The sequence below is a fragment of the Drosophila novamexicana genome, unplaced genomic scaffold, assembly GCF_003285875.2.
Source record: "Drosophila novamexicana strain 15010-1031.04,08,12 unplaced genomic scaffold, DnovRS2.1 tig00000564-arrow-pilon, whole genome shotgun sequence".
Classification (NCBI taxonomy): Eukaryota; Metazoa; Arthropoda; class Insecta; order Diptera; family Drosophilidae; genus Drosophila; species Drosophila novamexicana.
Window position 1 is genome coordinate 3116546 of NW_020824810.1, and position 27965 is coordinate 3144510.

Below are 27965 nucleotides of genomic sequence, written 5' to 3' on the forward strand. Positions count from 1 at the left end.
ATTTGATTTAAATTACATAAAAACTTAAGACACGAATTAACTAATTCTTATACATGTCGCAGAGCACCTTCTCCATGGGCGTGTTCCCAATGGTGCGCTGAAAGAAGATCGACTCGATCTTGTGCGAGTTGATCATCCGGAGCAGCGGCAGCATCAACAGCAGCCGCCCAAAGCGTGCGATTTGCGCCGTGAACTGTGTCTTCGTGTGCTGCGAGAGCATCACCTGGTCGAAAAAAGGGGAAAGCCATTAATGCGGAACAGAAAAGGGGAAATCGCGTTGTGGATCTCACATGCGCCTGATCCTGCAGGTTCTCGATTTGCGCCGGATCCTTGAGGCCGCGCGTTTCGGGTCGGAAGAGCACAATCGCCTTGAGGCACGCAAATTCAGCCGGATCGACCAGGACGGCCTTGTACTTGCAGAAGATCTCGTGCAGCGTTCGCACATCGGCCGCCAGCTGTGGGAATAGCTTCGCCTATTACAGATGCTTCACTGTAGCCCAACCCCAACCCACACTTACCTCCTCCTTGCTGACACAGTTGTCGCCGTTGTTGGCATTGTTCTCCAGATTGTTGCAGTGCTCCGCAACGGAGAAGAGCGCACAGCCCGTGGGATCCAAGGGTATGCACCATTGTATGGCATTCAGCAGAAACAGCTCCGACCAGGACTCCTCCAGCAATATGACCTGATCCCGAAACGATAGCCGGGCAAAGCTGGGCAAGTTCTTGGCCCACTTGACGGCCATGAAGAGCAGCCGGGCGCTCGTCTCGTACACCGTTTCGTGCTGATGCGCATACAGATTGGGCGACATGAACTGCGGCATTATGAAACTGGAGTCCGATCTGCTGCCCGTATTCGCATGCGGCTCCTCGTCGTTGGTCACGTCAATCGAATCATCTGCAAAGGGGTGGAGGAGATTAGATCCTTGGAAATTAGAGAATCCTCTTTGGAAGGATATTACCGCCCGCTTACCATCATTATCATTCTCCGGCGTCGGGCTGGCGGAGCTGATGGAGGATACGCTGCCGCCGGCATTGTTCTTGTCATTCGGTGCATCCGGCGCCGGGGAGCTGGGATCTATGCTGTGATTGCTGCTCGAATTGGTCGAATGGGAGACATTCCCGCTGCTAGCCAGGCCATAGCCGCCCGCCTTCTCCTTGGGCGAATGATGCAGTCCGGCGGCAGCGGCGGCGGCGGCATTGAACATGGGAAACCCGCTCGCATGGTTCATATGATTCGTGGCCAGCTGCATGGACGAGCTGAGATGATTGTGGTGCAGCAGACGTCCCGTCGGCAAGCTGCCCAGCGCTGTGCAGTAAATAAATATCTCATCAGTTTGTTTTTCTCTCACACACACACACAAGCCACACAAGTTAACTTACAGGGCGGCGGCAGCAGGCCGGAGCCGTAGCAGGGCGGTGACAGTAGCACGGGAGGTCTGCAAATTGGAGGATGCTGTGTCTGAGCTATGCAAATGACAGGCCGAGATGGGCAGAGGCAAAGGGGAAAGAGGACTTACCCGAAAACACCGACGGCTACGGCCGCTTCGCGCAGCGCTCGCCCGTGCTCCATCTCCCGCAGCGTCTCCGGCCGTATAGTGGCCGTGTTGCGTGGCTGTCGCTCATTTTGCACAGCTGTAATTGGAAAACAAAATGCAGAAGCGCACATATAAGTAAATCGCCGCACTTCTCTCAAAGCCAAAGGCACCGCCCAAATCCGTAATGAGGAAATGTCACAGTGACAAAATTGCTTGACGCCTCGTTTGAATTTTGCCAGCCAGCCAGCCAGCCAGCCAGCCAGTGTGGCAACACTGTTCGCGCGTGCCGACCTCTCTCTGTGCTTCTCACTCGTTGCACCGAACCACCCCTCCCCCACTCACGCCTTAGCCTGCGGGCGTTCATGGTAAATTGGTTTTGTGGTCACGTGCCGTTCACGCCCACAAATTGTTTTCCCATTTGTTTATGCAATTTTACCGCGACAACTCAATGGGATCGTGTACCACACCCAATCCCACCTATCTGGTAACTGTTGCCATTTTGCATATGCCTAGCATAATTTATGCTTCAATTAGTGTCGGAGGCGGGGCGTAACCATAATGAAGTGCGGCTATTGATTGAACAGTGTTATTAACAAGCGGCTGCGATTGATACGTGCCGTGAGAAAGAGGCCCAAACAATTGGTAGATAAGTTAAATCACAGCTTTAATTCGAGGGAAATTCGTTTAAGGACATGAAGACTTAAGAAAAGGCTTTATCGATAAACCATGTATTCGATAAATATCGATTTTTAGCAAATGTTTCTATATCTCGCAGTTTAAAGCCACACAATTGCCACAACTGATTGCATTATTAAGGTTAAGCAGAAAGTCGGCAATAGAATAATCAAGAGAAACTCTGACAGCTAGTTAGTTACTCTCCGCTGCGCCCATCAGAGCCCGAATGCAAGTACGTTAGATATTTATAAACTTGCCCAAGTCTGATGCGACCAAAAGATGAAATTGTTTATTCAACTGCTGCGAAGCTGCTTAAACAAACTGTCAAAGACAACAGCAGCAGGTAACAAATCAATTGACTGAACAATATGTAAATAAAGTGCAACCCCAACCCCGACAATCCGCAACCCGCAACCCGCAATTCTCGAGCCGCGTCACCCACTTTTGGGAGTTGAACGAGCAACCCCCAAAACGCGGCCTTTCCAAATATTGTGGCTGTTCATTCGCTGCTGTCGGACTGCGTGGGAAAGGGTTAACGGGTAGATAAACTCTATTAGTACAAATAGAGAGAGATATTTGCATTAGGCGCTCTGCACGTGTCGCCAGGTTTTTGAGGTCATGTTAAAGAGCAATTAAATGTGCTTCAGTTCATTAGAGCGCTTGCCAGATTATGCATATCGCTCAGTTGGACTTAATACTAGTGTGTTTATAGGGTATATCCATAAACAACTATTTATTTGCACTGATTGATTGACTGACTGATTGATGCACAGCACAAAAGTGCTAGACAGCTTTTCACAGTAGTCGCTTCTTTCCATTTCTCATCCAAGCAACTAGTATTTTTATAGGGAATATCTATTAAGAGCTCTTTATTTGCACTGATTGATTGACTGACTGATTGATGTACAGCACAAAAGTGCTAAACAGCTCTTCACAGTAGTCGCTTCTTTTCATTTCTCATCCACGCAACTAGAGTGTTTATAGGGTATATCCATTTACAACACTTTATTTGCACTGATTGATTGACTGACTGATTGATGATGTGCGCACAGCACAATATGTAAGCGCTAGGCAGCTGAAATTATTTACAGAAGTCGCTTCATTACATTTCTTATCCAAGCAGCTGGTGTGTTTATAGGGTATATCCATTAACAGCTCTTTATTTGCACAGATTGATTTACTGACTGATTGATGCACAACACAAAAGTGCTAAACAGCTCTTCACAGTAATCGCTTCTTTCTATTTCGCATCCAAGCAACTAGAGTGTTTATATGGTATATCCATTAACAATTCTTTATTTGTACTGATTGATTGACTGACTGATTGATGATGTGCGCACAGCACAAAATGTAAGCGCTAGGCAGCTGAAATTATTCACATTTGTCTCTTATTGTGAAGGAAGACGCTATTTTTGTAACATTCGACCTGCTAATGTGGGAAATTGGTAGAAACCGATAATTAATAATTATTTGCACTGATTGATTGAATGCCTGATTGATGGGCTTCCAGCTCCTAGTAGGGAAAATTGGTGAAAAAGTGTTATATGAAACTTTGATTGTGCCTCAGTCAAACAGCTTAAGTGATTTTCTAGGGTATATTCATGAACAACTCGTTATTTGTACTGACTGATTGACTCATTGATTGACTGACGATGTAACCAAGCTCTTAGCTGAAATCATTCAGTGCTAGTCTCTGTACTTTCAATCTTTTAGGGTATATCCATAAGTAATTATTTATTTAAACTGATTGATTGATGTAATTCCACCTGTTAGAGTGAAAAAAAAGTGAAAAGCTGTGGCATAAAGCTTTGATAGCATGCCGCGCATGAGACAACCTTTATATACTCCTTGAGAATATATATGAAATCAGGATTGACACTTGTTTGTTTGGAAATCAGTAGCATGTTAAAGTTGGCTTAGTTTAACATTTTCTTTAGAGTAAATTAAAAAAAAAACAAATACCAAACTTAAATATTATTAAAATTTAACACAAAATGAATGATCAACTTAACGAATTCGATGCCGTGATGGAGCAGATTGGTAAATAATTTTGCATGCTTCAATTTGATTAGATACGAAAATTGATGTCAGATGCAAACTTGGTCAGGTTTTGGGAAGGTTCATTGTTACGTGATGCTCACGTTGGGCCTGCTGCAAATGTTAACCATACACGAGACCATGGGCATGGGCATCATTGCGACGTCTGCCGTTTGCGATTTACGCATGAATATTGTGCAGGTGTCGGCACTAACGGCGGCAGCATTTTTGGGCATTATCTGCTCGTCCTATTTCTGGGGCTATATCACGGACAAGATGGGTCGTCGCTGGATTCTATTGCACACCATTTCGATTAGTAATATCTGTTCGATAATATCCATGTTTATGGTCAGCTTTACGAGCTTCTTTGTGATGCGCTTTCTGACGGGCATCTTGTGAGTAGAATTTGTCGCATTCCCAATATGTTTTGATTTGATTTGATTTTCCTGCTTGCATGCTCCACATGAAGTGTGGCCGGGCCGAGCTTTGTGGCTGTCACGTATCTGAGCGAGTTTTGCAATAAACAAATTCTGGCCCGTACTGTCACCCACATGTACATGTTTACGGGCTTTGCGATGTTCTATTGCCCGTCGTGGGCTACCCTATTTCTGGCTTCCAATTTTATGGACTTTGAAATCGGTTTCATCGGCAGGCTAACCCTTCGTCCCTGGCGTCTGCTCGGCTGTATGTTTATGCTGCCCGGCTTGATCGCCTTCTTCTTACTCCTACGCATGCCGGAGAGTCCAAAGTTTTTGTTTATGGTCGGAGAAACAAAGCGGGGCATGGCGGTTATGGATTGGATCAGCACCAAGAACACGGGCCATCCGCTCAGTCCCGAGCAGGTTGAGCTGATGCGCAAATTCCAGGAATCCACGGAGGTCATCCGACAAAAACGCTCGAATAACTTTCTGCAGCAAATGATGAGCGATGCCATGCCCCTGTTTCGTAAGCCCTATGTCGGCTTCTACGTGGGCAGCTGTTACGTAATGTTTAGCCTGGGCCTGGTGTAAATTTTCAACGAATTTTCCTCCACACATTTTTACGCCATTTAATGCATGACTTTTGCAGTGCGCACGGCTTCGGCATTTGGTTCACGGCAATGCGAAATCGTTCCAACATGCGTCCCGATAAGAAGGCTGACATGACACTGTGTAAGATACTTTTTAGCAGCGCGGCCAAGATCGAGGACAGCGAGCCCGATCTGATTGTCGTAAGTAGATGGATTCGCTCCGATGTCTCTCTCTCTCGCTCCCTCTCTCTCTCTCTCTCGCTCTCTCTCTCTTTCTCTCCCTCTCTCTCCCTCTCTATAGTAAAAAGTTTTTCTGCAGGCATGCAACGATAGCTTTATTGGCTTTAAGGACTCTGTCGCATTGGGCCTTACTTATATTATTCTGTACAATGTTTGCTGGCTGATGCTTTTCTTTTTGCCGCGCAAGGCATTGTTCATTGCCGCCCTGGTCATCTCCTCCTCGTGCGGCTTTGCCCTGATCTTTGTCACCGGCCGTTGGGTGCAGCTGTTTGCCTTCGTCCTATTCATCGCCTTGCCGGGCGTCGTCATCAGCCTGTTGGGCGGCGCACTCCTTCAGTTTGTGCCCACGCATATGCGAGCCAAGGCCCTTTGCATCAGCCTAATGTGGTGTCGCTGGGGCGCAGTTGTCGGCACAACTATCGTTGGCATCTACATTGAGGAGAGCTGCGAGATGACCATTCTGGTGATTGCCATCTTCCCGATGCGTAGGCTACTCTCATTAATATTCGTATTAAGCCCTAATAGATTTTCGTTTTAGTTTCGGCTAGCATCAAGGGCTTCTTACCTCTCTAGATGGACTATGGCCGTAGCTTCTAAATTATGGTTTTTATTTAAATTGCTTGGATTTGAACTAAATAAAGGCTGGGCAAGCCCAACGACTCGCTGCCTTTAAGCGACAATGTCTGAAGTCTTAAGAGCAGCTGCATTAGCTTTTAGCTAATGTTGTAGACGATAAACGACACACTTTGTTGTTTTAAAAAAGTTAGTTGAACTCGTTTTATTTTTTAATATTTGTTTTTAAAAAAAGACTAGTGAGGGTTTTCGCAATTCCACCTCTTAGGGTGGAAAATTTGTGAGAAATTGTCGTTCGGCACTTTGATAGTTCCCATCCATAAATAAATATTCATTTGCACTAAACTCTTAGCTGAAATCATTCACAGTAGTCTTCTATTGTGATGCAAGTGAGAGTTTTTGCAAATCCACCTAGTGTGAAAAATTCGTAGGAAATTGTCGTATGGAACTTGCGATTTGCACTGATTGATTGATTGATCGTCTGCTCTAACTGTTAGGTAGAATCATTCACATTTGGAAATTCCACCTGCCAAAGTGGAATGTTGGTGAAAAAGTGTTGTGTAAAACATTGATTGGTTCTCAGACAAGCATCGAGTGTTTTAATAGTATATCCATAGCTTAGTATTTATTTGCACTGATTGATTGACTGATTGATTGATGTTCTGCTTAAACTCTTAGCTGAAATCATTCACAGTAGTCTTCTATTGTGATGCAAGTGAGAGTTTTTGCAAATCCACCTAGTGTGAAAAATTCGTAGGAAATTGTCGTATGGAACTTGCGATTTGCACTGATTGATTGATTGATGGTCTGCTCTAACTGTTAGCTAGAATCATTCATATTTGGAAATTCCACCTGCCAAAGTGGAAAATTGGCGAAAAAGTGTTGTGTAAAACATTGATTGGTTCTCAGACAAGCATCGAGTATTTTTACAGGGTATATCCATTAACAACTCTTTATTTGCACTGATTGATTGAATGACTGATTGATGATGTGCGTACAGCACAAAATGTAAGCGCTAGGTAGCTGAAATTATTCACATTTGTCTCTTATTGTGAAGGAAGACGCTATTTTTGTAACATTCGACCTGCTAATGTGGGAAATTGGTAGAAACCGATAATTAATAATTATTTGCACTGATTGATTGAATGCCTGATTGATGGGCTTCCAGCTCCTAGTAGGGAAAATTGGTGAAAAAGTGTTATATGAAACTTTGATTGTGCCTCAGTCAAACAGCTTAAGTGATTTTCTAGGGTATATTCATGAACAACTCGTTATTTGTACTGATTGATTGACTCATTGATTGACTGACGATGTAACCAAGCTCTTAGCTGAAATCATTCAGTGCTAGTCTCTGTACTTTCAATCTTTTAGGGTATATCCATAAGTAATTATTTATTTAAACTGATTGATTGATGTAATTCCACCTGTTAGAGTGAAAAAAAAGTGAAAAGCTGTGGCATAAAGCTTTGATAGCATGCCGCGCATGAGACAACCTTTGTATACTCTTTGAGAATATAATAAATCAGGATTGACACTTGTTTTTTTTTTTTTGGAAACACAGATCAGTAGCATGTTAAAGTTGGCTTAGTCTTTAACATTTTCTTTAGAGTAAATTAAAAAAAAAAAAAAAAAAAAAAATACACAAAATGAATAATCAGCTAAACGAATTCGATGCCGTGATGGAGCAGATCGGTAAATAATTTTGCACGCTTCAATTTGATTAGATACGAAAATTGATGTCAGATGCAAACTTGGTCAGGTTTTGGGAAGGTTCATTGTTACGTGATGCTCACGTTGGGCCTGCTGCAAATGTTAACCATACACGAGACCATGGGCATGGGCATCATTGCGCCGGCTGCCGTGTGCGATTTACGCATGAGTATTGTGCAGGTGTCGACAATAACGGCGGCAGCATTTTTGGGCATTATCTGCTCGTCCTATTTCTGGGGCTATATCACGGACAAGATGGGTCGTCGCTGGATTCTATTGCACACCATTTCGATTAGTAATATCTGTTCGATAATATCCATGTTTATGGTCAGCTTTACGAGCTTCTTTGTGATGCGCTTTCTGACGGGCATCTTGTGAGTAGAATTTGTCGCATTCCCAATATGTTTTGATTTGATTTGATTTTCCTGCTTGCATGCTCCACATGAAGTGTGGCCGGGCCGAGCTTTGTGGCTGTCACGTATCTGAGCGAGTTTTGCAATAAACAAATTCTGGCCCGTACTGTCACCCACATGTACATGTTTACGGGCTTTGCGATGTTCTATTGCCCGTCGTGGGCTACCCTATTTCTGGCTTCCAATTTTATGGACTTTGAAATCGGTTTCATCGGCAGGCTAACCCTTCGTCCCTGGCGTCTGCTCGGCTGTATGTTTATGCTGCCCGGCTTGATCGCCTTCTTCTTACTCCTACGCATGCCGGAGAGTCCAAAGTTTTTGTTTATGGTCGGAGAAACAAAGCGGGGCATGGCGGTTATGGATTGGATCAGCACCAAGAACACGGGCCATCCGCTCAGTCCCGAGCAGGTTGAGCTGATGCGCAAATTCCAGGAATCCACGGAGGTCATCCGACAAAAACGCTCGAATAACTTTCTGCAGCAAATGATGAGCGATGCCATGCCCCTGTTTCGTAAGCCCTATGTCGGCTTCTACGTGGGCAGCTGTTCCGTAATGTTTAGCCTGGGCCTGGTGTAAATTTTCAACGAATTTTCCTTCACACATTTTTACGCGATTTAATGCATGACTTTTGCAGTGCGAACGGCTTTGGCATTTGGTTCACGGCAATGCGAAATCGTTCCAACATGCGTCTCGATAACAAGGCTGACATGACACTGTGTAAGATACTTTTTAGCACCGCGGCCAAGATCGAGGACAGCGAGCCGGACCTGGTTGTCGTAAGTAGATGGATTCGCTCCGATGTCTCTCTCTCTCGCTCTCTCTCTCTCTCTCTCTCTCTCTCTATAGTAAATAGTTTTTCTGCAGGCATGCAACGATGGCTTTTTGGGTTTTAACGACTCTCTCGTATTGGGCCTTACTTATATTATTCTGTACAATGTTTGCTGGCTGATGCTTTTCTTTTTGCCGCGCAAGGCATTGTTCATTGCCGCCCTGGTCATCTCCTCCTCGTGCGGCTTTGCCCTGATCTTTGTCACCGGCCGTTGGGTGCAGCTGTTTGCCTTCGTCCTATTCATCGCCTTGCCGGGCGTCGTCATCAGCCTGTTGGGCGGCGCACTCCTTCAGTTTGTGCCCACGCATATGCGAGCCAAGGCCCTTTGCATCAGCCTAATGTGGTGTCGCTGGGGCGCAGTTGTCGGCACAACTATCGTTGGCATCTACATTGAGGAGAGCTGCGAGATGACCATTCTGGTGATTGCCATCTTCCCGATGCGTAGGCTACTCTCATTAATATTCGTATTAAGCCCTAATAGATTTTCGTTTTAGTTTCGGCTAGCATCAAGGGCTTCTTACCTCTCTAGATGGACTATGGCCGTAGCTTCTAAATTATGGTTTTTATTTAAATTGCTTGGATTTGAACTAAATAAAGGCTGGGCAAGCCCAACGACTCGCTGCCTTTAAGCGACAATGTCTGAAGTCTTAAGAGCAGCTGCATTAGCTTTTAGCTAATGTTGTAGACGATAAACGACACACTTTGTTGTTTTAAAAAAGTTAGTTGAACTCGTTTTATTTTTTAATATTTGTTTTTAAAAAAAGACTAGTGAGGGTTTTCGCAATTCCACCTCTTAGGGTGGAAAATTTGTGAGAAATTGTCGTTCGGCACTTTGATAGTTCCCATCCATAAATAAATATTCATTTGCACTAAACTCTTAGCTGAAATCATTCACAGTAGTCTTCTATTGTGATGCAAGTGAGAGTTTTTGCAAATCCACCTAGTGTGAAAAATTCGTAGGAAATTGTCGTATGGAACTTGCGATTTGCACTGATTGATTGATTGATCGTCTGCTCTAACTGTTAGGTAGAATCATTCACATTTGGAAATTCCACCTGCCAAAGTGGAATATTGGTGAAAAAGTGTTGTGTAAAACATTGATTGGTTCTCAGACAAGCATCGAGTGTTTTAATAGTATATCCATAGCTTAGTATTTATTTGCACTGATTGATTGACTGATTGATTGATGTTCTGCTTAAACTCTTAGCTGAAATCGTTCACAGTAGTCGTCTATTGTGACGGGCAAGTGAGGGCTTAGTGTTGTTTAAAGCAGGTTTCTCATCCAATCATCGAGTGTTTTATTAGGTATATCCATAAAATAATTAACATGCACTGATTGATTGAATGCCTGAATGCCTGCTATGGTAGAAGATTGGTAAAAAGCTCTTTCATGAAACTTTGATTGTCTCTAAGCCAAACAACCTCAAACCAATTTTAATAGTTCTTTATAAGGATTCGAATCACCTCACGATTTTCACACTGTTTGGGAAATCCAGCTGTCTGGGCGGAAAATGTTTAAGCGGGGTTGGGTAGAGTACAAAGAGTAGATGTTGGTCTGGCAAAGCCTGGTAATGCTCGAAAGTAAATATATATTTATACATACCATCCTTGTTCATTCCCATTTGAAGGCACTTCTTGAGCCTGCAGGCCTGGCATTGATTCCGATGGGCCTTGTCGACAATGCAACGTCCGGTGCCCGCTTGGCAGCTGCAATCAAAAGAACATTTTTATCAAGTTGAATTTAACCCCTCGCGATAATTAAGTTATGCGCCTTCTGACCAGATTTGTCGTGTCAAAAATTGCAACATTTGTCAACATTTGCGACGGCAAGCGAAGCGTACTCGAGTATCTACAGGCTATACGGAAAGTATCTCAACAGCTGAGCGTATCTATTGGGCCTTTGTTCTGGCACTTGTGGCATTTTAATCAAATCACGTTGTCTGTCTGCGTCTGACTGAATCATTGTCCACCCCTCCATACCTCCACCCCTCCGCCTCTCTCGTACAATCTCGCCCCTCTCCCACTGCTAAGCCGCTGCCACTTCAGCTTAGTCAGCCTGGTCGTCATCGTTCTGCATCTCTGTCGCACTCGCACAGCCTGTGTGCTGCATCCTTGTCGCACTCTAAGCCTGTGCCAAAACTCAAAGCACAAAATGGCAAAGGTTCTGGGCTGTGAGGCGTCTTCTGCCTGACCCTCCCTCCGCTCCTCGACAAATATCTCTCGCTTTTTATGTGTTTTGTGGCGCCGCAGCTGAAGTTTGACTAACTAACAAAGCACTTAGCTAAATGTATCTTTCAGATACACACAGTCCACACCACTTTGTGTTTATGTGTGCGTGTGTGTGTGTGTGTGTGTGTGTGTGTGTGTGCACCCACTATTTGTGTATCTAATATGCAAATGCTTCGCTTTCGAAAACAAATCACGTAGATTGAAAGCGGCGCTGTGGGCCGCTTCGAGTCGTTTATTTCTGTTTTGCAGACAATAAAAACAAATATAAATAAATCTATTATCAGCTTGTTTTTTTTCGGCTTAAGAGAATAAAGTCCAAAATTTATGCACAATCTTTAGCCGATCTCCAAGTGGACATGGATCCAAATCTAAAGACTTCCATATAACTTTGTCAAAACTAGCCCCAATTTTGAAGATGAATGTTTTAATTACAATTTAAATAAAAAAAAAATTATGAAAATTAACAAAATTAATATTAATAATTATATAATTATTAATGCTGCAATTTCTGCTTCAAATTCAAGTAAAATTAAATTATTAAATAAAATAAAAATTCCAAATAGACACGGCCAACATTTGGGTCAACATTATTCCCAAAACTGATCTGGCACCTGCATTTAATATTTTCATTTTTATCATGCAAAAAATGTGTTTGGTATATTTTGGATTTTCAGCTAGGGAATGGCACTTTTTTTTGGTTGAAAAGATGGCAAAGAGTTAAAATATTTTAAATGGCAAAATAAGGAGATTTCGAATAGGATTTTTTTGGAAATCAATTCCAAAACTAAAGAGTTTAATATTCATTTTTTTGATTCCTACTTCCTGCGTTCCAGCTTCTGTTCCGTTAAGGCTAACAAAATAAAACTTAAGGTAGAATCGAAGTCGAATATAGATACAAAACATGCGCTCTGGGAACGAGCTCAGCCTGTGTAGAAGTCCAGTGCAATAGAAATATAAACTATTTAATTATTTATGCGCACAAGTGTAAACTTTTACGCCCCGCCAAAGCCTTACGTGACAAGCGCAACAGACTTGGATATTTGGTCAATTTCAATGCAGTATTACAACTAGAAAAGTTTGGAACTGATTTCAATTGATTAGTTTACAAATTGTTGCTCATGCATTATTCACAATTTACCCAACTAATCACGACATTTGGCCAAAATTATAAAAGCCCTAAAAGGCAGCAATTGGGCAGGCTTTGTTTTATTATCCAATTGACAGCAGCTCCTGCGCCAAGCATGGCTTTGCGTCGAATCTTTCCGAGCATGTACACGCTGCCGGACACGGCGCCAGCTAAGTCAAGGAATGCGACGCGCTATTTGCTGCGCTGCATTTTCCTAATGGGCATTAGAACGCCGCCGAAAGGAAATCGCTTTGTTGTATACATACTGTGGTCTTTTGTGCTCAACCTGTGCTCCACTTTCTATCAGCCTTTCGGCTTTATGGTGGGCTACATCTCTCACATAGCGGAGCTATCGCCGGGCGAGCTGCTCACCTCGCTGCAGGTGGCCGTCAACGCCTTGAGCTGTTCCATCAAGGTGGTTATTGTCTGGATGCTGGCCAAGCGCTTCGATCAGGCCAATCTCACACTGGACGAGATGGACAAGCGAGTGCTGCAGCCCAGCGAGCGCAGCAAGGTGCATCGCGCGGTGTCCATCAGCAATCGCATCCTCCTCAGCTACATGACCGTCTACATGTTCTGTGTGACGTGCCTTTTCTTGAGCGGCTTGGTCATGGGTGTGCCCATGTTCCAGAACTATTATCCCGGCCTGAACTGGCGTGCCGGACGGCTTCAGTTCTGGATTCAATCATTTCTGGAGTACTTATCCTTGTTGGGCGCTTCCTTTCAGAATGTCTGCGTCGACTGCTATCCCATTAACTACGTGCTGATATTGCGTGCCCATCTGGCCAACTTTGCGGAGAGGCTACGGAGACTGGGCCAGGATGCGGACGAGACACCGGAGCAGCGCTATGAAAAGCTCGTCGAGTGCATTCAGGACCACAAGGTTATGCTACGGTGGGACTCAACTTGGATTAACTGAAGATATTTCTTGTACATGGATTCGTTTTGCAGCTGCTGCGATACTTTGCGTCCTGTGATCTCGGGCACAATCTTTGTGCAGCTTCTGGTTGTGGGTCTCGTGTTGGGTCTTACCCTCATCAACATCGTGTTGTTTGCCAACTTCGGGTCCCGCATTGCGGCTCTCACATTTCTGACAGCCGTGCTGCTGGAGACAACGCCCTTCTGCATACTCTGTAACTATTTGGCCGATGATTGCTCAAAACTGGCGGATGCTCTGTTTGAGTCCAATTGGATCTATCAGGATCAGCGTTACAAGAAAACAGTGCTACAGTTTTTGCAAAGGTTGCAGAAGCCAATTGTTTTCATGGCCGGCAACTTTTTCACCATCTCCGTGGCAACCAATCTGAATGTAAGTTTAAATGAGATCTGTCAGATCTTATTTATCTCTTTAGCTAAGAGTTCTCTATATTTTGGCTGCACTTCTGATTCACTTCACTTTATACGAAATAAGTTATGCATTTTATAAATTAAATTGAATTCATAATTCAAATCTTGCAGGCTACCAAATTCTCATTCTCTGTCTTTACGCTGATCAAACAAATGAATATAGCTGAGAAGTTGGCCAGGCCAAGAGGAGTCGAATATAACTGATTAAAGGAATATACATATTTTTTTAATGTCAATTAAATAAATTGAACAATAACCCAAACCTCGTAAAAATCGGATGAGATTTGACCGAGTTACAGGGGTGGAAAATTTCGACCTATGTCTATACATATGGGATATAAACATATTGTATATATGGGATATATATATGGGATATTTGAGGGTACCATTTTAACATGAATTTTGACTAAAATTCGTGAAAATCGGATGGGATTTGACCGAGTTACAGGGGTGTGAAATTTTGACCTATGTCTACATAAGTATATGGGATATTTGAGGGTAGCCTATGTAACATGAATTTGGACTAAAATTGAGGTTGCCCCATTTTGATACAAATTTAATCTTAGGGTCAAACCGTGAAGAAAAAGCCAAACCTCGTGAAAATCGGATGGGATTTGACCGAGTTACAGGGGTGTGAAATTTCGACCTATGTCTACATAAGTAGATGGGATATTTTAGGGTACCCTATGAACATGAATTTGGACTAAAATTGAGGTTGCCCCATTTTGATACAAATTTAATCTTAGGGTCAAGCCGTGAAGAAAAAGCCAAACCTCGTGAAAATCGGATGGGATTTGACCGAGTTACAGGGGTGTGAAATTTTGACCTATGTCTACATAAGTATATGGGATATTTGAGGGTACCCTATGTGACATGAATTTGGACTAAAATTGAGGTTGCCCCATTTTGATACAAATTTAATCTTAGGGTCAAACCGTGAAGAAAGAGCCAAACCTCGTGATAATCGGATGGGATTTGACCGAGTTACAGGGGTGGGAAATTTCGACCTATGTCTACATAAGGATATGGGATATTTGAGGGTACCCTATGTAACATGAATTTGGACTAAAATTGAGGTTGCCCCATTTTGATACAAATTTAATCTTAGGGTCAAACCGTGAAGAGAAAGCCAAACCTCGTGAAAATCGGATGGGATTTGACCGAGTCTACATAAGTAGATGGGATATTTGAGGGTACCCTTTGTAACATGAATTTGGACTAAAATTAAGGTTGCCCTATTTTGATACAAATTTAATCTTAGGGTCAAACCGTGAAGAAAAAGCCAAACCTCGTGAAAATCGGATGGGATTTGACCGAGTTACAGGGGTGTGAAATTTTGACCTATGTCTACATAAGTATATGGGATATTTGAGGGTACCCTTTGTAACATGAATTTGGACTAAAATTAAGGTTGCCCTATTTTGATACAAATTTAATCTTAGGGTCAAACCGTGAAGAAAAAGCCAAACCTCGTGAAAATCGGATGGGATTTGACCGAGTTACAGGGGTGTGAAATTTTGACCTATGTCTACATAAGTATATGGGATATTTGAGGGTACCCTTTGTAACATGAATTTGGACTAAAATTAAGGTTGCCCTATTTTGATACAAATTTAATCTTAGGGTCAAACCGTGAAGAAAAAGCCAAACCTCGTGAAAATCGGATGGGATTTGACCGAGTTACAGGGGTGTGAAATTTTGACCTATGTCTACATAAGTATATGGGATATTTGAGGGTAGCCTATGTAACATGAATTTGGACTAAAATTAAGGTTGCCCTATTTTGATACAAATTTAATCTTAGGGTCAAACCGTGAAGAAAACGCCAAACCTCGTGAAAATCGGATGGGATTTGACCGAGTTACAGGGGTGTGAAATTTTGACCTATGTCTACATAAGGATATGGGATATTTGAGGGTACCCTATGTAACATGAATTTGGACTAAAATTGAGGTTGCCCCATTTTGATACAAATTTAATCTTAGGGTCAAACCGTGAAGAAAAAGCCAAACCTCGTGAAAATCGGATGGGATTTGACCGAGTTACAGGGGTGTGAAATTTCGACCTATGTCTACATAAGTAGATGGGATATTTTAGGGTACCCTATGAACATGAATTTGGACTAAAATTGAGGTTGCCCCATTTTGATACAAATTTAATCTTAGGGTCAAACCGTGAAGAAAGAGCCAAACCTCGTGATAATCGGATGGGATTTGACCGAGTTACAGGGGTGGGAAATTTCGACCTATGTCTACATAAGGATATGGGATATTTGAGGGTACCCTATGTAACATGAATTTGGACTAAAATTGAGGTTGCCCCATTTTGATACAAATTTAATCTTAGGGTCAAACCGTGAAGAGAAAGCCAAACCTCGTGAAAATCGGATGGGATTTGACCGAGTTACAGGGGTGTGAAATTTTGACCTATGTCTACATAAGTAGATGGGATATTTGAGGGTACCCTTTGTAACATGAATTTGGACTAAAATTAAGGTTGCCCTATTTTGATACAAATTTAATCTTAGGGTCAAACCGTGAAGAAAAAGCCAAACCTCGTGAAAATCGGATGGGATTTGACCGAGTTACAGGGGTGTGAAATTTTGACCTATGTCTACATAAGTATATGGGATATTTGAGGGTACCCTTTGTAACATGAATTTGGACTAAAATTAAGGTTGCCCTATTTTGATACAAATTTAATCTTAGAGTCAAACCGTGAAGAAAAAGCCAAACCTCGTGAAAATCGGATGGGATTTGACCGAGTTACAGGGGTGTGAAATTTCGACCTATGTCTACATATATGGGATATTTGAGGGTACCCTATGAACATGAATTTGGACTAAAATTAAGGTTGCCCTATTTTGATACAAATTTAATCTTAGGGTCAAACCGTGAAGAAAAAGCCAAACCTCGTGAAAATCGGATGGGATTTGACCGAGTTACAGGGGTGTGAAATTTTGACCTATGTCTACATAAGTATATGGGATATTTGAGGGTACCCTTTGTAACATGAATTTGGACTAAAATTAAGGTTGCCCTATTTTGATACAAATTTAATCTTAGGGTCAAACCGTGAAGAAAAAGCCAAACCTCGTGAAAATCGGATGGGATTTGACCGAGTTACAGGGGTGTGAAATTTCGACCTATGTCTACATAAGTAGATGGGATATTTTAGGGTACCCTATGAACATGAATTTGGACTAAAATTGAGGTTGCCCCATTTTGATAAAAATTTAATCTTAGGGTCAAACCGTGAAGAAAGAGCCAAACCTCGTGATAATCGGATGGGATTTGACCGAGTTACAGGGGTGTGAAATTTTGACCTATGTCTACATAAGTATATGGGATATTTGAGGGTACCCTATGTGACATGAATTTGGACTAAAATTGAGGTTGCCCCATTTTGATACAAATTTAATCTTAGGGTCAAACCGTGAAGAAAGAGCCAAACCTCGTGATAATCGGATGGGATTTGACCGAGTTACAGGGGTGGGAAATTTCGACCTATGTCTACATAAGGATATGGGATATTTGAGGGTACCCTATGTAACATGAATTTGGACTAAAATTGAGGTTGCCCCATTTTGATACAAATTTAATCTTAGGGTCAAACCGTGAAGAGAAAGCCAAACCTCGTGAAAATCGGATGGGATTTGACCGAGTTACAGGGGTGTGAAATTTTGACCTATGTCTACATAAGTAGATGGGATATTTGAGGGTACCCTTTGTAACATGAATTTGGACTAAAATTAAGGTTGCCCTATTTTGATACAAATTTAATCTTAGGGTCAAACCGTGAAGAAAAAGCCAAACCTCGTGAAAATCGGATGGGATTTGACCGAGTTACAGGGGTGTGAAATTTTGACCTATGTCTACATAAGTATATGGGATATTTGAGGGTACCCTTTGTAACATGAATTTGGACTAAAATTAAGGTTGCCCTATTTTGATACAAATTTAATCTTAGAGTCAAACCGTGAAGAAAAAGCCAAACCTCGTGAAAATCGGATGGGATTTGACCGAGTTACAGGGGTGTGAAATTTCGACCTATGTCTACATATATGGGATATTTGAGGGTACCCTATGAACATGAATTTGGACTAAAATTAAGGTTGCCCTATTTTGATACAAATTTAATCTTAGGGTCAAACCGTGAAGAAAAAGCCAAACCTCGTGAAAATCGGATGGGATTTGACCGAGTTACAGGGGTGTGAAATTTTGACCTATGTCTACATAAGTATATGGGATATTTGAGGGTACCCTTTGTAACATGAATTTGGACTAAAATTAAGGTTGCCCTATTTTGATACAAATTTAATCTTAGGGTCAAACCGTGAAGAAAAAGCCAAACCTCGTGAAAATCGGATGGGATTTGACCGAGTTACAGGGGTGTGAAATTTTGACCTATGTCTACATAAGTATATGGGATATTTGAGGGTACCCTTTGTAACATGAATTTGGACTAAAATTAAGGTTGCCCTATTTTGATACAAATTTAATCTTAGGGTCAAACCGTGAAGAAAAAGCCAAACCTCGTGAAAATCGGATGGGATTTGACCGAGTTACAGGGGTGTGAAATTTTGACCTATGTCTACATAAGTAGATGGGATATTTGAGGGTACCCTTTGTAACATGAATTTGGACTAAAATTAAGGTTGCCCTATTTTGATACAAATTTAATCTTAGGGTCAAACCGTGAAGAAAAAGCCAAACCTCGTGAAAATCGGATGGGATTTGACCGAGTTACAGGGGTGTGAAATTTTGACCTATGTCTACATAAGTATATGGGATATTTGAGGGTACCCTTTGTAACATGAATTTGGACTAAAATTAAGGTTGCCCTATTTTGATACAAATTTAATCTTAGAGTCAAACCGTGAAGAGAAAGCCAAACCTCGTGAAAATCGGATGGGATTTGACCGAGTTACAGGGGTGTGAAATTTTGACCTATGTCTACATAAGTAGATGGGATATTTGAGGGTACCCTTTGTAACATGAATTTGGACTAAAATTAAGGTTGCCCTATTTTGATACAAATTTAATCTTAGGGTCAAACCGTGAAGAAAAAGCCAAACCTCGTGAAAATCGGATGGGATTTGACCGAGTTACAGGGGTGTGAAATTTTGACCTATGTCTACATAAGTATATGGGATATTTGAGGGTACCCTTTGTAACATGAATTTGGACTAAAATTAAGGTTGCCCTATTTTGATACAAATTTAATCTTAGGGTCAAACCGTGAAGAAAAAGCCAAACCTCGTGAAAATCGGATGGGATTTGACCGAGTTACAGGGGTGTGAAATTTTGACCTATGTCTACATAAGTATATGGGATATTTGAGGGTACCCTTTGTAACATGAATTTGGACTAAAATTAAGGTTGCCCTATTTTGATACAAATTTAATCTTAGGGTCAAACCGTGAAGAAAAAGCCAAACCTCGTGAAAATCGGATGGGATTTGACCGAGTTACAGGGGTGTGAAATTTTGACCTATGTCTACATAAGTATATGGGATATTTGAGGGTAGCCTATGTAACATGAATTTGGACTAAAATTAAGGTTGCCCTATTTTGATACAAATTTAATCTTAGGGTCAAACCGTGAAGAAAACGCCAAACCTCGTGAAAATCGGATGGGATTTGACCGAGTTACAGGGGTGTGAAATTTTGACCTATGTCTACATAAGGATATGGGATATTTGAGGGTACCCTATGTAACATGAATTTGGACTAAAATTGAGGTTGCCCCATTTTGATACAAATTTAATCTTAGGGTCAAACCGTGAAGAAAAAGCCAAACCTCGTGAAAATCGGATGGGATTTGACCGAGTTACAGGGGTGTGAAATTTCGACCTATGTCTACATAAGTAGATGGGATATTTTAGGGTACCCTATGAACATGAATTTGGACTAAAATTGAGGTTGCCCCATTTTGATACAAATTTAATCTTAGGGTCAAACCGTGAAGAAAGAGCCAAACCTCGTGATAATCGGATGGGATTTGACCGAGTTACAGGGGTGTGAAATTTTGACCTATGTCTACATAAGTATATGGGATATTTGAGGGTACCCTATGTGACATGAATTTGGACTAAAATTGAGGTTGCCCCATTTTGATACAAATTTAATCTTAGGGTCAAACCGTGAAGAAAGAGCCAAACCTCGTGATAATCGGATGGGATTTGACCGAGTTACAGGGGTGGGAAATTTCGACCTATGTCTACATAAGGATATGGGATATTTGAGGGTACCCTATGTAACATGAATTTGGACTAAAATTGAGGTTGCCCCATTTTGATACAAATTTAATCTTAGGGTCAAACCGTGAAGAGAAAGCCAAACCTCGTGAAAATCGGATGGGATTTGACCGAGTTACAGGGGTGTGAAATTTTGACCTATGTCTACATAAGTAGATGGGATATTTGAGGGTACCCTTTGTAACATGAATTTGGACTAAAATTAAGGTTGCCCTATTTTGATACAAATTTAATCTTAGGGTCAAACCGTGAAGAAAAAGCCAAACCTCGTGAAAATCGGATGGGATTTGACCGAGTTACAGGGGTGTGAAATTTTGACCTATGTCTACATAAGTATATGGGATATTTGAGGGTACCCTTTGTAACATGAATTTGGACTAAAATTAAGGTTGCCCTATTTTGATACAAATTTAATCTTAGAGTCAAACCGTGAAGAAAAAGCCAAACCTCGTGAAAATCGGATGGGATTTGACCGAGTTACAGGGGTGTGAAATTTTGACCTATGTCTACATAAGTATATGGGATATTTGAGGGTACCCTTTGTAACATGAATTTGGACTAAAATTAAGGTTGCCCTATTTTGATACAAATTTAATCTTAGAGTCAAACCGTGAAGAGAAAGCCAAACCTCGTGAAAATCGGATGGGATTTGACCGAGTTACAGGGGTGTGAAATTTTGACCTATGTCTACATAAGTATATGGGATATTTGAGGGTACCCTTTGTAACATGAATTTGGACTAAAATTAAGGTTGCCCTATTTTGATACAAATTTAATCTTAGGGTCAAACCGTGAAGAAAAAGCCAAACCTCGTGAAAATCGGATGGGATTTGACCGAGTTACAGGGGTGTGAAATTTTGACCTATGTCTACATAAGTATATGGGATATTTGAGGGTAGCCTATGTAACATGAATTTGGACTAAAATTAAGGTTGCCCTATTTTGATACAAATTTAATCTTAGAGTCAAACCGTGAAGAAAAAGCCAAACCTCGTGAAAATCGGATGGGATTTGACCGAGTTACAGGGGTGTGAAATTTTGACCTATGTCTACATAAGTAGATGGGATATTTGAGGGTACCCTTTGTAACATGAATTTGGACTAAAATTAAGGTTGCCCTATTTTGATACAAATTTAATCTTAGGGTCAAACCGTGAAGAAAAAGCCAAACCTCGTGAAAATCGGATGGGATTTGACCGAGTTACAGGGGTGTGAAATTTTGACCTATGTCTACATAAGTATATGGGATATTTGAGGGTACCCTTTGTAACATGAATTTGGACTAAAATTAAGGTTGCCCTATTTTGATACAAATTTAATCTTAGGGTCAAACCGTGAAGAAAAAGCCAAACCTCGTGAAAATCGGATGGGATTTGACCGAGTTACAGGGGTGTGAAATTTTGACCTATGTCTACATAAGTATATGGGATATTTGAGGGTACCCTTTGTAACATGAATTTGGACTAAAATTAAGGTTGCCCTATTTTGATACAAATTTAATCTTAGGGTCAAACCGTGAAGAAAAAGCCAAACCTCGTGAAAATCGGATGGGATTTGACCGAGTTACAGGGGTGTGAAATTTTGACCTATGTCTACATAAGTATATGGGATATTTGAGGGTAGCCTATGTAACATGAATTTGGACTAAAATTAAGGTTGCCCTATTTTGATACAAATTTAATCTTAGGGTCAAACCGTGAAGAAAACGCCAAACCTCGTGAAAATCGGATGGGATTTGACCGAGTTACAGGGGTGTGAAATTTTGACCTATGTCTACATAAGGATATGGGATATTTGAGGGTACCCTATGTAACATGAATTTGGACTAAAATTGAGGTTGCCCCATTTTGATACAAATTTAATCTTAGGGTCAAACCGTGAAGAAAAAGCCAAACCTCGTGAAAATCGGATGGGATTTGACCGAGTTACAGGGGTGTGAAATTTCGACCTATGTCTACATAAGTAGATGGGATATTTTAGGGTACCCTATGAACATGAATTTGGACTAAAATTGAGGTTGCCCCATTTTGATACAAATTTAATCTTAGGGTCAAACCGTGAAGAAAGAGCCAAACCTCGTGATAATCGGATGGGATTTGACCGAGTTACAGGGGTGTGAAATTTTGACCTATGTCTACATAAGTATATGGGATATTTGAGGGTACCCTATGTGACATGAATTTGGACTAAAATTGAGGTTGCCCCATTTTGATACAAATTTAATCTTAGGGTCAAACCGTGAAGAAAGAGCCAAACCTCGTGATAATCGGATGGGATTTGACCGAGTTACAGGGGTGGGAAATTTCGACCTATGTCTACATAAGGATATGGGATATTTGAGGGTACCCTATGTAACATGAATTTGGACTAAAATTGAGGTTGCCCCATTTTGATACAAATTTAATCTTAGGGTCAAACCGTGAAGAGAAAGCCAAACCTCGTGAAAATCGGATGGGATTTGACCGAGTTACAGGGGTGTGAAATTTTGACCTATGTCTACATAAGTAGATGGGATATTTGAGGGTACCCTTTGTAACATGAATTTGGACTAAAATTAAGGTTGCCCTATTTTGATACAAATTTAATCTTAGGGTCAAACCGTGAAGAAAAAGCCAAACCTCGTGAAAATCGGATGGGATTTGACCGAGTTACAGGGGTGTGAAATTTTGACCTATGTCTACATAAGTATATGGGATATTTGAGGGTACCCTTTGTAACATGAATTTGGACTAAAATTAAGGTTGCCCTATTTTGATACAAATTTAATCTTAGAGTCAAACCGTGAAGAAAAAGCCAAACCTCGTGAAAATCGGATGGGATTTGACCGAGTTACAGGGGTGTGAAATTTCGACCTATGTCTACATATATGGGATATTTGAGGGTACCCTATGAACATGAATTTGGACTAAAATTAAGGTTGCCCTATTTTGATACAAATTTAATCTTAGGGTCAAACCGTGAAGAAAAAGCCAAACCTCGTGAAAATCGGATGGGATTTGACCGAGTTACAGGGGTGTGAAATTTTGACCTATGTCTACATAAGTATATGGGATATTTGAGGGTACCCTTTGTAACATGAATTTGGACTAAAATTAAGGTTGCCCTATTTTGATACAAATTTAATCTTAGGGTCAAACCGTGAAGAAAAAGCCAAACCTCGTGAAAATCGGATGGGATTTGACCGAGTTACAGGGGTGTGAAATTTTGACCTATGTCTACATAAGTATATGGGATATTTGAGGGTACCCTTTGTAACATGAATTTGGACTAAAATTAAGGTTGCCCTATTTTGATACAAATTTAATCTTAGGGTCAAACCGTGAAGAAAAAGCCAAACCTCGTGAAAATCGGATGGGATTTGACCGAGTTACAGGGGTGTAAAATTTTGACCTATGTCTACATAAGTAGATGGGATATTTGAGGGTACCCTATGTGACATGAATTTGGACTAAAATTGAGGTTGCCCCATTTTGATACAAATTTAATCTTAGGGTAAAACCGTGAAGAAAGAGCCAAACCTCGTGAAAATCGGATGGGATTTGACCGAGTTACAGGGGTGGGAAATTTTTACCTATGTCTACATAAGTATATGGGATATTTGAGGGTAGCCTATGTAACATGAATTTGGACTAAAATTGAGGTTGCCCCATTTTGATACAAATTTAATCTTAGGGTCAAACCGTGAAGAAAAAGCCAAACCTCGTGAAAATCGGATGTGATTTGACCGAGTTACAGGGGTGTGAAATTTTGACCTATGTCTACATAAGTATATGGGATATTCGAGGGTACCCTTTGTAACATGAATTTGGACTAAAATTAAGGTTGCCCTATTTTGATACAAATTTAATCTTAGGGTCAAACCGTGAAGAAAAAGCCAAACCTCGTGAAAATCGGATGGGATTTGACCGAGTTACAGGGGTGTGAAATTTTGACCTATGTCTACATAAGTATATGGGATATTTGAGGGTACCCTATGTGACATGAATTTGGACTAAAATTGAGGTTACCCCATTTTGATACAAATTTAATCTTAGGGTCAAACCGTGAAGAAAGAGCCAAACCTCGTGAAAATCGGATGGGATTTGACCGAGTTACAGGGGTGTGAAATTTTGACCTATGTCTACATAAGTATATGGGATATTTGAGGGTACCCTATGTGACATGAATTTGGACTAAAATTGAGGTTACCCCATTTTGATACAAATTTAATCTTAGGGTCAAACCGTGAAGAAAGAGCCAAACCTCGTGAAAATCGGATGGGATTTGACCGAGTTACAGGGGTGGGAAATTTCGACCTATGTCTACATAAGGATATGGGATATTTGAGGGTACCCTTTGTAACATGAATTTGGACTAAAATTAAGGTTGCCCCATTTTGATACAAATTTAATCTTAGGGTCAAACCGTGAAGAAAGAGCCAAACCTCGTGAAAATCGGATGGGATTTGACCGAGAAACAGGGGTAGGAAATTTTCACGTATATCTATATAGGATACTAACGGTAATATCACGGTTTTGTCCGCGGCATGTGTAAAATAAATTCTTTTAAAGATCTCATCAAAAAAGTTTCATCTAAACGTTTTTCACGTTTTTTCCAGACTTGCAAGCGGAATATTCCGAAACCACGTCTTAACGTGCACCTTCATTCCATAAGGTAAGTACTGTTAAAATTACAGCCTTTTCAGCAGTAGTTGATCATCAATCAGCCAGTCTATCAGTCAATCAATCTGTCGGTCATTCATTCAGTCAGGAAAACAGTTTTATATATAACATAGAGATTAACTTTATCTTTCTTAGTTTCTCCTTCTGATAAGGCACCGAAGTGCGACTCTTTTTCCTATCAAACATGTCCCCTTAACCAATTTCTATTGATTTCCCACACAAAGTCGACTCGTACATCCAAAAGTTTTGATTGAAGGCAATTGATTATAATTGAAATTGTCCTAATGTGGACTCCAGAGAGAGAGCGAGAGGCAGAGAGAGAGAGAGAGAGATACACATTCATATAAAATTCAGATTCTTGTCGGGCGGCACATTGACTTCGCTGACTATCGAGAAAACATGTCACGTAGCAGAAAAATATACTCGTTCGCCAGTCCTGGCCCCGGTCCGGGTCCGGGTCCAGGTTCTGCTACTTCTCCTGCTTCAACCCTCCCCTGCCCCCCCGCAAATTGTTGCTCTATTTGGCTGAGAGCTTCTGCTGCTGCTTCCTCCTTTATTTATTTTTTTTTTGTACTCTGCTGCGATTTGGCCTGGGCTTAGCTGCTGTCGGTGGTTGGGAAGGTTTGTCGTAAGGGTCTCTTTTTGGACGGAAGGGGGGGTAGGGGAGATGTGCTGGTGCGGCGGTCACATTTGGCCAAGTGTTTTTGCGCTTAAGCCCTCCATATCAATCTCAGGGGACCGCAAGGATATAGAGATTTCGACATTTGTGATTTACCGAGCACAGGCTAAAGGAATATCCATAACACAAATTCATAATTTTATGTTGACTCGCAAGGAATTTGTCGCCAAATTTATTTATCTGTCGCATGGGCCCAACTATGCGCCGATTAAATGATAATTGAAAGCGAAACTGAAACAAGTGTCATAAAATAAAAACGATTATGGACGGAAATGTGCCATAAAATAAGTAGGAAGTAGTATAACTAAGCTATAGTCGAAAACGAGCTTTACTACGTTGAGGCAAGTACGCCCCCCTGTGAAAAACGTCGAACCTAAAATTAAATCTGCACTTTAAATTCAATTACATTTTGTGCCGGTTTTTTTGATAGAAAAAAAAATGGTGTGTGCACATGATGCTCGCCGGGATTTGCTGGCAAAGTCAACGCATTCAAAAGTTGACGCTCAAATCCCAAAGATTTGAATAATTGTAATAAATTTCGAAACATTTCGTAATCCGCCAGACACCGAATGCGGCACACAACCCACCAGCCCAACAACCCACCAGCCCAACAACCCACCACCCAACCACTTGCTAAATGGCAAGCGACATTTAATGCAGGAGCTCGAGCTCGGGCTTTGCCCTACCAGTTTCCACCTACCGATAGATGAGCTTGCGCCGAACGCTGCGCTTGAAGAAGCCGGAACAGCCATTGCAGGCCAGTATGCCGTAGTGTTTGCCGGAGCTGGTGTCGCCGCACACCACACAGATGAGGCCCAGATTCTGGCCCTTGAGTCGCGGCAGTCCTGATTGATCCCCCGATGATTGACCGCCCGCGCCAGCGGCAGCGGCGGCGGCAACAGCCGCCTGATGATTGGAGGCGACAGCTGCTGCCGCGGCGGCAGCAGCCGCAGCCGCGCTGTGATTCCAGCTTAGGAGGCGACTTGGCGTATTGGCCGCCGGAGGCGCCACCGATTGCTGCTCGTGTTGCGGCGGCGGCGGCGGCGGCGGCGTATAACAGTGCAGCTCTGCGAAAAGAACAAAAAAAGGATTTGCCATAAAAAATCACTTATGTAGTTCATTTAAATTAAATTGTAATTTGTCAAGAGCCGGAGCAGTGGTGGGAGGGTACAGATCTTATACCGGCGCGACGACATTGACGCCCTGTAATCCGCAAAATATATTTACACATACAATTAGGGTGCCATTAGGGCAAACGAAGGACTCGCCTTGCCTCAGGGCAAGTGGGAACAATTGTTTTGCCATCACACCCTAATTTGATTGTATAGTTGCCTGATGCTGATTCCTTGATGCACTTAACCCTCAGCGACCAGTCACCAGTCTCCCCGGTCACATTTGTTACACTCGCCACTTGCCCGTGCGCTGGAGCGTTCCTCGATTCAGTTTGGGCTTGGCTTGGCTTGGCTTTTGTGCCAACTGCTTCCGACTGCGGTCTAATGCCAGACGGATTAGCGTCATATGCTTGCATTTTCCGGCACTCATTGTTAATTTTTATGAGCTCGTTGAGATTCACTTTAGCGTATCCTTGTTGCCAGCCACAGCCACGGCTGCGGAAAGTGTTAAAGGTTCTGCTCGCCCCCGCCCCCCTCCCACCCCTCGCTTGTGTTATGAATTTTTGAAATTTTTGGCAGCCTGACTCGCATCTAATTCAATTTATTTGATTATCTTAAATTGAATTGGGTTTTGTGCCTTCGTGCGTTCCGATTGTGGAGTCAATTTGCGGGTTGATTTTTCGGCAACTTTTCCCTTTGAACTGCCAGACTTTGATTCAATATAGTTTTCGCATTTTCATTCTACATATTTAATATCTCATGCATTCGATTATGTGCTCGTGCTTAAACCAATTGCGATTTAATTAGTTGAGGGTCGCTTTGAAAAAAGGGACTAATTAATTTGCGCTTGCTTTTGACCATTTTTTTGTGCATGGAGCATTAAAAGGGAAAGGAAAAGTGTAAAACGATAAAAAAAAATAAATTATGTGCATTTACACAAACAATTAGTTGACGTGCGTTTCGGAATTTTTATGTGTTTTTTTTTTTATTAAATTCCCAAAAAATTACATGCTCGCATTTTTTGTACACAAATGCTGCAAGAAAGCTTTTTCCTTGTGAAATTTTCCGATATGCAAACTTTAATTTATTTTCTTTAAGCACAAGGCTGATTTGAGTAATTCCTCAATATCTGTTTGGATAAAAACTCGCACTCTATTATGCACACATTAATCTGTTTTTATATGTGATCCTTGGATCGCTTGCAACAAAAAACTTGGCGTCATTTTCTCTCTAGCTGTTCTGCGTGTGGGATTTATTTACATAATGCCAAGGGTCCATACTTTATCCATAAAGTTGACTGAGTTTTGAAGCCGGATTTTGACAACTTATCTAAGATGGATTCGGGAGCTTTTAATTAAATCCTTGTAACACTACTTTACACAGTTGAGGGCCTCTTGAAATTGATTAAAATTTAATCACATTTTTTTGAAACTGATCTAAGCTCAAGCACAGAAAAGCACACAACATTTCGTCCAAAATGATATACCTTGCGATCCTGAACGCGTGTCCGATAAATTTTCATCCTTATTCAT

At 41.6% G+C, this 27965-nt stretch overlaps 4 protein-coding genes across 8 annotated transcripts; 3 read left to right on the forward strand and 1 right to left on the reverse strand.

Moving 5' to 3' along the window:
* Nucleotides 1–40: 40 nt before the first annotated feature.
* On the reverse strand, nt 41–27965 carry LOC115762353 (photoreceptor-specific nuclear receptor). The gene is made up of 9 exons (XM_030704522.1): nt 27920–27965; nt 26022–26388; nt 10625–10728; nt 1518–1632; nt 1381–1436; nt 971–1306; nt 519–895; nt 291–455; nt 41–223 (listed from the first exon to the last, which is right to left on the reverse strand). The coding sequence occupies exons 1-9, from the start codon at nt 27963–27965 to the stop codon at nt 41–43; spliced, it is 1749 nt and encodes a 582-aa protein (XP_030560382.1).
* LOC115762262 (synaptic vesicle glycoprotein 2A-like) lies at nt 4149–6236 on the forward strand. Of its 3 annotated transcripts, none has more exons than XM_030704421.1 (6): nt 4150–4250; nt 4318–4642; nt 4717–5253; nt 5316–5457; nt 5576–5981; nt 6035–6236. In XM_030704421.1, exons 1-6 carry the CDS (start codon nt 4205–4207, stop codon nt 6067–6069), a joined length of 1491 nt encoding a protein of 496 aa, XP_030560281.1. In that variant the 5' UTR covers nt 4150–4204; the 3' UTR covers nt 6070–6236. The 3 variants fall into 3 exon arrangements, with proteins under 3 accessions (XP_030560283.1, XP_030560281.1, XP_030560282.1); XM_030704422.1 differs by having other exon boundaries at nt 4179–4250; nt 4302–4642; XM_030704423.1 differs by lacking the exons at nt 5576–5981; nt 6035–6236 and adding an exon at nt 5558–5575 and having other exon boundaries at nt 4149–4250.
* LOC115762261 (synaptic vesicle glycoprotein 2A-like) lies at nt 7672–9717 on the forward strand. 3 transcript variants are annotated; one of them, XM_030704418.1, is made up of 6 exons: nt 7673–7761; nt 7829–8153; nt 8228–8764; nt 8827–8968; nt 9057–9462; nt 9516–9717. In XM_030704418.1, the coding sequence occupies exons 1-6, from the start codon at nt 7716–7718 to the stop codon at nt 9548–9550; spliced, it is 1491 nt and encodes a 496-aa protein (XP_030560278.1). In that variant the 5' UTR covers nt 7673–7715; the 3' UTR covers nt 9551–9717. The 3 variants fall into 3 exon arrangements, with proteins under 3 accessions (XP_030560280.1, XP_030560278.1, XP_030560279.1); XM_030704419.1 differs by having other exon boundaries at nt 7687–7761; nt 7813–8153; XM_030704420.1 differs by lacking the exons at nt 9057–9462; nt 9516–9717 and adding an exon at nt 9039–9056 and having other exon boundaries at nt 7672–7761.
* LOC115762076 (odorant receptor 42a-like) lies at nt 12492–13927 on the forward strand. Its single transcript, XM_030704168.1, has 3 exons — nt 12492–13270; nt 13328–13685; nt 13835–13927. Exons 1-3 carry the CDS (start codon nt 12492–12494, stop codon nt 13925–13927), a joined length of 1230 nt encoding a protein of 409 aa, XP_030560028.1.